The following is a 10,820-nucleotide window of genomic DNA, read 5'->3' as shown; positions in this document are numbered from 1 at the left end:
TTTCACATTTGAAGAAATTATTTTTAATATATGACTAAGAACATTTGGTTTGGCATAGATGTAATGATTGATGATCACTAGTATGACCATGAATATTCGGGTTCAGAATCTAGTTTCTTTTGGGTCTCCAAGGCGGTGATCACTGGCACATATTGTACGTAGGTAGAAACAAGTTTTTTTTGAATCTACTAGTTGTTAGTCAGGGTGATCACTGGCATATGCTATTGATGGTATATTTTTTAGTATGATTTTAGAGATAATTGGCTTTCAAGCTCCACCAATTGTGATAAATTGTTGGCAAATATGGATTAATGATATGCCATATTTTTTGAGGACTAATCTTTCTTGGGTCTTGCAGTGGGACATTCATATAGTGGTAGTTGCAAGAATTAAGAGGGGATAAAAATTTGTTAATGTAGATTTTGTAGGATCTGCTTATGGTAAAGTTGTGGAGGTTTTAGCTGGCTCGATTTTATCTGATTTACTGAGTGAGGAATAGAGGAGAAATTTGAAAATAGATGTATTTTAGGCATTTAAAAATCATAAATTTACTTCCTTATAATCTCAAAATTATATTATATCCATCTCATTTGAAATGGTAATAATGGACCCATTCGAGCACATTACTGAAAATAGATCTCTCCTCCAAATCTTATTTTTGTAATTCTCTTTTAAGCAAAACCTCTCCTTATATACGTCAATGATTTGTCAAATACATGATCGATTGATTTGTAATTTTGGGATCTTGTTGTTAATATCGTCAATTAAAAGAAAATAATGAACATTGATTTGATTGATGGCTGCTAAACGCGGCAATTTGACCCTGTCCAACACTGTTTTGGACTTACTTTGGCTGCCACCTAACACCGAGACCCCAGTCAGCGGCTTTTACTGATGGACGTCGTTGCTCTGTCCCACAACATGCATGTAGCTTGGCAATGGAGTCGCCCACTTGAAAAGCTTTGGTTAATATTTTCAACAATGCAGGCACGTCTGTCCGGAAACGAGGCCTACCGACTAGAAAACCGGAGAATACCAGCACCTTGGTTTAGAAAAAGCTTGGAGAAAAATGGCGATCTAATCACCTACCAAGGCAGAAGCTAGAGAAGGATGACGCTGATCAATTACCACACTCTATTCGTTTCCCATAGGGAACCAAGCTACCGCCACGTAAGGCTTGCATGCCTTGGATATTTGTTCGTGCATGCAACTCTATAAATACCCATGCCGTCCTCTCCTCTAACCCACAGCTCAATCCTTATTACTTCTCGATCTCATATTAACAACCATGGCTAAGACTAAGCTTGTTGCTCTTTCCTTCATAGTTTTGCTTAGTATCGGCCTCTCCGAGGCAGGTCGAGCATTGATGTCTTCAGGAGGAGGTGGTGGCGGTGGAGGTGGCGGTGGAGGTGGTGGCTCTGGAAATGGCTCCGGTTCCGGCTATGGTTCCGGCTCTGGTTACGGTGAAGGAGGTGGATCCGGGGCTCGCGGTGGTGGGTACGGAAGAGGTGGAGGCGGAGGTGGTGGAGGCGGTGAAGGGGGAGGTAGTGGGTCTGGTTATGGGTCGGGGAGCGGCTATGGCTCCGGGCATGGGGTCGGTGGTGCCCATGGTGGAGGGTATGGAAGTGGCGGAGGAGGCGGAGGTGGTGAAGGGGGAGGTAGCGGCTCTGGCTCTGGGTCAGGAAGCGGGTACGGGTCTGGCTCTGGATATGGCACCGGTGGAGCGCATGCTGGAGGCTATGGAAGCGGTGGAGGTGGCGGTGGCTCCGGCGGAGGGAATGGAAGTGGAAGTGGATCGGGCTTTGGATCCGGCAGTGGCTCAGGGCACGGCCAGGGAGGTGGTGCCCATGGAAGTGGTAACGGAAGTGGCGGCGGCGGCGGCGGTGGCTCGGGCTATGGGTCTGGCTTTGGTTCAGGCTATGGGTCTGGATATGGGAGTGGAGGTGGTGGATACCCATAGAAAACTGCTAGACCTATGTTCTTGAGGTTTAAGCCCCTCCACGTTGTACTCCACGTACGCGTGCTCTCTTTCCCTCCTCCGCTCTGTTTTTTTTTTTTTTTTTTGCTCGTGCGCATTTTGTAATAAATAATGGGAGGGCTTCTGGCTCTAAATAAATGTTAAATTTCCTTGTTCTCAGCAATGGAAGAAAAATTAGTTAATAATAAGTAACTAAAGCTCTATTATTTTTCTTCTTGTTTTTTCATTCAATGATGTGCTTCATTGTAGAGAAGTAAATGCTAGAAGATCCATTTCTCTTGGAGGTGGGCATATATATGGTCGTCTGGTTTGTTGGAAGTGGATTGAAGTGCAGTTTATTACAAATATTGGATCCAATTTTGGACTGCATCAATCTAAAATCATTTTAAGTATGCCTTTTGTTGATAATATTTTTTTTTTTTATTGCTTCTCCATCGATTGTATCCCTATGCTTTCAATTCCAAAAACATAAAGTCGAAGTGGAATTTATTGTTTGGTGGATTGTGAAATTTGTTTCCGCCATTATATAACTAGATATCTCCAGTTCAAACCCCAAATATAGAGAGTATAGACTTAATCGTATCTCCATTGAAACCCAACTTAGATTACACGTTCTACTGAGTTCTTACATACGCTCCTGTTGGGTGGATATCTGGCCAGGACACCACCTCCCAAGATCCTTTCAGTACCACACGATGTAGCAGGAAGAAAGAAGAAACAAAACAAAAGAAAAACAATCAAAATACGTGGATCAGCCACAAAAGGGCTCGCCTCCACGGAGCGTGCAAACTTCACTATGAAAAGAAAATTTTACAAGAGGAGACCTCACCCTCAACCTTTGTACACCCAATTCTCTCTCACCTGAAGTTTCCCTCGCAAAAGCTCTCTCTCTCTTGGAGACCCCCCCGAACCCCTGAAGAGCCTGGCGACCGCTGTCCAAGAGCCTCCTGCTCCTTCTCTCACATCACGTCCGTCTCTGTCTCTCTTCAATCGGGTTCGTACGGCTCTGTACGGCGAGAAACCCGAACTCCTACTCTCTGTTTCGTCACAGGACCCTTTTAAACAGAGTTTAAACCTAATCTAATTAGGTTTAAGAGTCCTAAACAAGCCAAATCAGCGTCCCAGACCGTCGGATCAAGATCGGGAGCCACCTGGGCCGTTGGATCGCGCTCCGGTCCACGGAATAGTGCTGTGGACCACGAAAAACGTGTGGAAAATGCCCACGCGGTCCACAGGTGGCGTCCCTTGCAGGGCCCTGGGTCGCGCATCCCTTGCAGGCCTGGGTCGCGCGTCCCGCGTGGGCCTGGGCTGGGCCTGGGTCGCGCGTCCCGCGTGGGCCTGGGCTTGGGTCGCGCGTCCTACCGCCCGCCGGCCGGCGGTCCTCCACCACCTCGATTCTCTTGCCGACTTCAAAAGCTCGTATCTCCTCCATCCGAGCTCCGTTTCAGGTGATCTTGGTCTCGTTGGACTCTGTTTTTCACCGCGAACCTCGCTGTGGGCTCAATGTGGGCTGAATCTCGAGGCGTCAAATCCTAACAATCTCCACCTCGATTCGATATTCGACCTCCTCCAAACTCCGAGAGCTTCTGGATCTCCTCGCCCCTATGCCCTGGGGCAATCGCCTGCTGATCATGGATGGGCAAACATGGGAGTCGAACCAGGCTGCTCGATCCCATCTCCGTCGTATGCTGTGCTCCTCCTGACCTGAGACCTGCTCGGGGCATCATCTTGCGGCAATAAGAATCTTACCTTGCGACGTCGCCTCTCGTCCTCCCGAGTCTCCTGTCTCGTGCCCGATCCGCCTCCTGGAGCTCCACCTCGCTCTGGGCTCCACCTGGCTCCCAAAGCTCCACCTCGCACTGGGCTCCTTGCCAGGTAATAATGTCCTCTGCTCCCCTTCTTCCCCTCCAGCACAATCTTATCGCCGCATAGTACCCTCAGGATTCCTCCACCAGCTACCGTCCTGTAGCCTCTCGAATCCAGTCTGCTAAGTGAGATAAGATTCCGCTTGAAATCGGATATGTATCGGACCTCCCCCAATCTCCTCACTGCACCATCATGTGTCCTCCAGCTGACCGTCCCAATGCCTCTGATCGCACAGCTCGATCCATCCGGCAGATATACAGTGCCCTCACTGTTCTCCAGAGAGTCAAACTGCTCCTCTCTGCAACACACGTGATAGGGGCATGCAGAATCTAATATCCACTGCTGGAAAGAAGTAGATATCTCGTCGGATATCTCTAGGACATCTCCATCTAAATCGCTGCCGGCCGTCGCTACAGCAGTCATCGTCCGATTTTTCAGTTGAGGGCAATCTCTGGCTAGATGCCCCAACTCTTCACACCGGTAACACTTGGTTTTGCTCAAGTCCCTCTTGGACTTAGACCGCCCTCGTTGCGATCTCCTGTCGCTCCGTCTACCGCCTCCTGCTCCTCCAGAAGCCATCAAAGTTGAGCTACCGCCACCTGAGCTCGAAGCTGGGTTCTCCCTCTTGAGAACCTCATTCTGGAGTATCTCCGCGGTGACCTCATCCATCTTGATAGTGCTCTTCCCCACTAGAAGAGCAATCACCAAAGACTCGTACGAAGGGAAAAGCGACGCCAGCAAAACCAGCGCCCTGGTCTTCTCCTCAACGTTCTCACCAACACTGAGGAGGTCGGTGAGGATCTTCTGGAAGTGGCTCAAATGCTCCTGCACGCTCTGTCCCTCAGTCATCCGCAGTTGGTAAAACTGCCTCCAGAGGAAAAGAGTGTTGGTGAAAGACTTCGCCATGTACAACTCCTCAAGCTTCGACCACAGCACCATCGGAGAAGTCTCGCTCAGCACATGGATCACCACCTCATCCGTCAGGTACATGCGGATGGTACTCACCGCCTGCATCTGTAGCCGTTTCCAATCCTGTACCTCCATGGTGGTCGGTTTCTCATTGCACAAGAGAGCATCGATCAACCCCTGTTGGATGAGCACGTCCTTCACCCTTGCCTGCCACAAGGAGAAATTGCTCTTACCATCGAACTTGTTGATCTCCATCTTGATTGTTCCTGTTTTCTCCATCTTCAGTCTTGCTCACCACCACTGCAATCTGCGTCTTTGTACCGCCTAGCTCTGATACCACTTGTTGGATGGATGTCTGGCCAGGACACCACCTCCCAAGATCCTTTCAGTACCACGCGATGTAGCAGGAAGAAAGAAGAAACAAAACAAAAGAAAAACAATCAAAATACGTGGATCAGCCACAAAAGGGCTCGCCTCCACGGGGCATGCAAACTTCACTATGAAAAAAAAATTTTACAAGAGGAGACCTCACCCTCAACCCTTGTACACCCAATTCTCTCTCACCTGAAGTTTCCCTCACAAAAGCTCTCTCTCTCTTGGAGACCCCCCTGAACCCCTGAAGAGCCTGGCGATCGCTGTCCAGGAGCCTCCTGCTCCTTCTCTCACATCACGTCCGCCTCTCTCTCTTCAATCAGGTTCGTACAGCTTTGTACGGCGAGAAACCCGAACTCCTACTCTCTGTTTCATCACAGGACCCTTTTAAACAGAGTTTAAACCTAATCTAATTAGGTTTAAGAGTCCTAAACAAGCCAAATCAGCGTCCCAGACCATCGGATCAAGACCGGGAGCCACCTGGGCCGTTGGATCGCGCTCCGGTCCACGGAATAGTACCGTGGACCGCGAGAAATGCGTGGGAAATGCCCACGCGGTCCACAGGCCCTGCCGTGGACCGCCCGGTCCACAGGCCCTGCCGTGGACCGCCCGGTCCACGATGGACCGGGGCAAAGGGTCGCGGGCCTGGGTCGCACGTCCGGTGCGGGCCTGGGTCGCACGTCCTGCGCGGGCCTGAGTCGCGCGTCCCGCACCGGCCTGGGTCGCGCGTCCCGTGGGCCGCCGCCGCCCGCCGCCGGTCGCTGGCGGTCCTCCGCCGCCTCGATTCTCGTGCCGACTTCAAAAGCTCGTATCTCCTCCATCCAAGCTCCGTTTCAGGTGATCTTGGTCTCGTTGGACTCCATTTTTCACCGTGAACCTCGCTGTGTGCTCAATGTGGGCTGAATCTCGAGACGTCAAATTCTAACAATTCTTATGCTGTTAATCTCTGTCATTTATGCTGCTCTAGATTTTCAATGGTTTTCTTTTTCAGTCTTGAAAATAAAATTATACTATATATATATATATATCTCCAAGTTTTTTCCCTAGCGGGGTATTCCGCTGGTTTTTTGGCTTCTGGATGTCGCTCAGGCTGTTGGTCAGGTTGCTGTATTATCCACTGTGCTTATGTATCATCCTTGGGATGTTTGCAACGCCATTTCCCTTTCAGAATTTTTGTAACTTCCAACCACTTTTTTTATTATCAGTTTCAAGAGTTGCTTATATGTTCCTTTATCATCAGTTTCAGTTCCTTGGGATGTCTATTGGTCTGGTATTATATCTCTTCAGGGTGATCTGCTCTACTTGTTCACTCCTCCAGCGGTTTTGTTTCTATCTACGGCCGCTCCATATTTACTACATGCTATTTATTTTAGTTTGAGGTTGTGGTTTCTATGTTATTGCTGGTTATTGGCTTGCTTTTACAGTATACTTTGTTATAATTTCCACTTCGATAAAAAACAAACAAGAAAAAGACCAACTTAGAGCGGATCCAGGCTCATTTAATCCATCCTTTTTTTGGTAAATCAATCTTTGTTATACCCATCTAGTGTAAATAGAACTGTAGGAATTAGAAAATATAATATCTAGAAATTCAAAAGGAGCAACTTTTGCAGCCGTCCACAACATACTTCCAACGCTATCAACAATATATATTGCTATCCAGCACTATTAGTTTTTCTATAAACTCATATAACTTTATATGACAGTAGAGTTGCCCCTATTCTTTAATAGTTCCTTATCAAAGGATGGAAATTTATTTCCGAAGCTAATTCATTAGATGGCCATCTAACAATTGTTAAAGAATTAAGTCCCCTCACAAACCACCCCCCCCCCCCCCCCCCCCCTCGCAACTCCCCTCTCTCTCTCAATATATATACATATTCTGGAAAAAACATCATTTCAAAAATGAATATTGGATGCTCCCATCAAATACAAATGAGATCATGCACATAAAGGCATGTTGATGATTGAAATGAATCAAAATAATAGATATAATAAATGGAAAGAGTCAATATAATATTGAGTTAATTATTTATCAGGAAAAGAATTTGCTGATTCAAAATTATGTCCACTAGCAAGTGAGCTCGAATAACTGTTAACTTATCACTCGATCCCAAAAACTTAAACTAGTCAGATAAGGGTCAAGTAGATGATAAACTAATTTAGATTGAGATTGCTTGCATTTAATTAGTATCCATTATCTTAAGCATATGATATTAATTATCTAGCATGATAGGGAGCAGTGTTCAATAAACACACACACACACACATACACACACCATAGTCCATTTATTGAGAGAGAGTTATGCAATATTTATTATCGTTTGCAATTTAAGAAATTAAGAATCACACATATGGTCCAGGGTACTTTACGGAAAAAGTGAAAGATTAATGGGTTGAAGGGGATATTTGAAAAAATTCAGAACTCATATTTTAATATATAGTAATATAACATATATTGATACTAAAAATATATTGTGCAAAAGAAATTTTGTACTTCTAAAATGTTATCTTTTGATTTGGCTTGTCTTTTTTTTTTTTTTGAACACAAAATATCCTTTCATTATTATAATTGAAGCAACCAAAATCTGTTTAATGGAACACACACATATGCACACACTATAGTCCATTTATTGGGAGAGAGTTGTGCAATATTTATTATCGTTTGTAATTGAGGAAAGAATCACACAAATAGTCAAGGGTACTTTAGAGAAAAAGTGAAAGAGTGGGTTGAAGGGCATATTCCAAAAAATTTCAGAACTTATATTTTAATATATAGTAATATAACTATATTGATACTAAAAATATATTGGGCAAAGGAAATCTTGTACTTTTAAAATATTATCTTTTGATTTGGCTTGTATTTTTTTTTTTTTAAAACCCAAAATATCTTTTCATTATTATAATTGAAGCAACCAATATCTCTTTAATGAAACCTCAAAAAATTGATAAAATATGAGATATTTATTTGGTCTCACATCGACTTATATAGTGAGTACATTTCAGGAGATTATATGGTGCCAAGAAAACCAAATAATACTTTCTTGGTTAGTCTTTATTCGTAAGGTCCTAATTGTTATAAATGATATAAAAAATGACTTGACCCATAACTTTTATGGACCAAGGGATGCTATAGTAAAAGCTCTGTTAGGATAGACCATGAGTAGATTGCATGTGGTTCTGACTGAACTTGATCAAGTTTGTGATTACATGTAAACTGTTAGCCTAGCGAGTATGCCAGGATTTAAAAAAAGAAAAATATATGTAAGCTTGTGAAGGGATATATTTAGTTTTGAATCACCTATGAGTATATCTTGGGTACTTATACAGATTAAAGAATCTAAATAATGCATTCCGTGTAGTCTATTTTAGATGAGGCCTTGGGTTGAGTTTCTAAACAACCTTAGAAAACATGCTGCATTTAGACCTTAAAAATTAGAAAATATATTTTTCTTTATATTTTGGTTTTCCAAATAAGATATGATTTTGGAAGACTGCTCTACGACGATCTGTGTGCTATGAGTTTAAAATACAGAAAGACTTCTTTTGCATGCAAGTTAAGGTTGCATGCATCTGTCCCTACGTTCCACCATAACGAAGCTTCTTGTATTGAGACACCCCTTCTATGTGCAAGAAAAATGTGCCCAAACTGTAGCATTAATATTAATATTAATATGATTTTTGTATTTGCTTTCCATTCAAGATGCATTTGCAATCAGGAAGGTAGAATCGATCATGGAGTTAGCTACCTCCTTCCGTTTTACATAATCTTCTTTGCATAGGAAGGGTCCAATTAATATGTGGCACTTGAAGTCATGGGTAAGCTGCTAACCTCTCTCTTGATTCCATGGGTACGTGTCCTCAGAACTGGAAAATATAAAACAATTTGCTTTGAATTAAAGGATATATGAGGCTACTGTCTTGAGCTTATAATTATATAATAATCTGCTATTGAAGTTGTTGGGATATACCGACCGGTCCCCTCACGCCGACTCACCATCGGTCCCGCCTAACCAGCGCCCGACTCTGCCGACCGACAGCTGCCGACACCGACCGACCGAGTATACGTCGGTTGGACAGACCCTCTCCGCTCCCGACTGGCCGAACTGTGGAGCCCGATATCCGAATCCCACAACGCGCCCGACTGACCATCGGAGGGCCCCTAGATTTTCACCCGATATTTCTCAACCAGGCACCGACATACAGTCGGTCGACTCCTTCAAACGTCGTACGACTGCTAGAGACTGTCCGTCCTGACAGCGGCGTGCGGCATAGCCGCCCTAGGGCATTATCCCACCTAAGGCATGGGTCAACCCTAGTGATTTGACAGCCCCGCGGCGACTTGACAGCCCCACGGTGACTCTGACAGTCTTCGGCGATTTGACAATTCTCCCATTGTCTGCGCCATTAATGACGGTGCCATGCCGCGCTCTACTATAAAATGGGGAAGGCAACAGTGCTGAAGGAGGTTCCTTTCGAAACCCCTGAACTTTTCCTCTCTAGCTCTCTCCCTCTCTCTCGCTGAGCTCCTTGATTCTTTTCTACTGTTGCCTAGTCTCCTCTCTGACTTGACCGTCGGAGGGTCTCCGCCGGAGTTACCTCCGGTCAGTGCGGACTTCTTTTGCAGGCGCTCGCTCCCGATGACCAGGCGACGAGGGGATTGGCCGCAACAGGTTTTGGCGTGCCAGGTAGGGGTATCGACAGGGATTACGACCCCCGCAGAACTCGAAATATCCTTTCAAGATGACAAGAACTAGAGCTCAGCGGTCGAGGGCCACCGGATCGGCGAGGCACTCTTTCCGTCGGAAAGAGGTCTCTCCTCCACCCTCCATGGCAGAACCTAGCTCTCCGCATCCTGTGGTGACCACGAAGGCGCAGATCGTGACGATCGTGCGGCAGATGACCGTGCTGACGGACGCGGTCAAGAGCCTTCAACAATAACCAACCCGGTTGCCGCACTCGCCGGTGGAGCAACCGGTGGCACACCCGATGCCCTCCAGGAGCAACCACCGGCGCCCGCGGCGGACTCCCTCTCCTCCTCTGGAGCAGCTGTCATAGTACTCCCACTGAGAGGAGGAGAGGCGGCCGCGGCTTGGTACCCATCGATCTCGACGGTAGTCTCCCTCCCAGCTGGAATGAGCAAGGAAGGATAAGCGGCCGCGAACATCGTCCGCCTCCCTCTCGAATTCATCGAGAGACTCCACCCCCAGGGTCTCTCAGCACTGACTGGCCGACGACTACGAACGCAAGTTCGAAGAAATCGATCGTCGGCTTGCCCAACTGCAGGTGGACGGACAGAAGTCCTCGAACGACGTCGACTTCCATACCGCCCAACTTCTCTCTCGACTCATCCTCGACGAGCCGATTCCTAGTCTGTTCAAGATACCCCATGTGGAGCCCTATGACGGCTCCACCGACCCAGTTGACCATCTGGAGAGCTACAAGGCTCTTATGACGATCCAAGGGACGACCGATGCCCTTCCTTGCATCGACTTCCCCGCCACACTTCGCAAAGCTGCCAGGGCCTAGTACTCCAGCCTTCATCCAGGAAGTATTCACTCTTTTGGACAGCTTGAGCATTCTTTTGTGGCCCACTTTAGCACCAGCCGGAAGCCGCCACGAACCTCGGACAGCCTTTTTTCCCTCAAACAGGAAGAAAATGAGATGCTCCGATACTTCGTGACGTGATTCAACG

The 10,820-nt window shown here is 46.4% G+C and overlaps 1 protein-coding gene across 1 annotated transcript; it reads left to right on the top strand.

Moving 5' to 3' along the window:
- Positions 1-1,270: 1,270 nt before the first annotated feature.
- LOC105043020 (uncharacterized) lies at positions 1,271-2,277 on the top strand. The gene has a single exon (XM_010920413.4). The coding sequence runs from the start codon at positions 1,289-1,291 to the stop codon at positions 1,958-1,960; it is 672 nt and encodes a 223-aa protein (XP_010918715.1). The 5' UTR covers positions 1,271-1,288; the 3' UTR covers positions 1,961-2,277.
- The last annotated feature ends 8,543 nt before the right edge of the window (positions 2,278-10,820 follow it).

The sequence above is a fragment of the Elaeis guineensis genome, chromosome 4 (genome assembly GCF_000442705.2).
Source record: "Elaeis guineensis isolate ETL-2024a chromosome 4, EG11, whole genome shotgun sequence".
Taxonomy (NCBI): Eukaryota; Viridiplantae; Streptophyta; class Magnoliopsida; order Arecales; family Arecaceae; genus Elaeis; species Elaeis guineensis.
The sequence above is the reverse complement of the archived record's forward strand: the minus strand, read 5'-3'. Positions and strand labels throughout refer to the sequence as shown.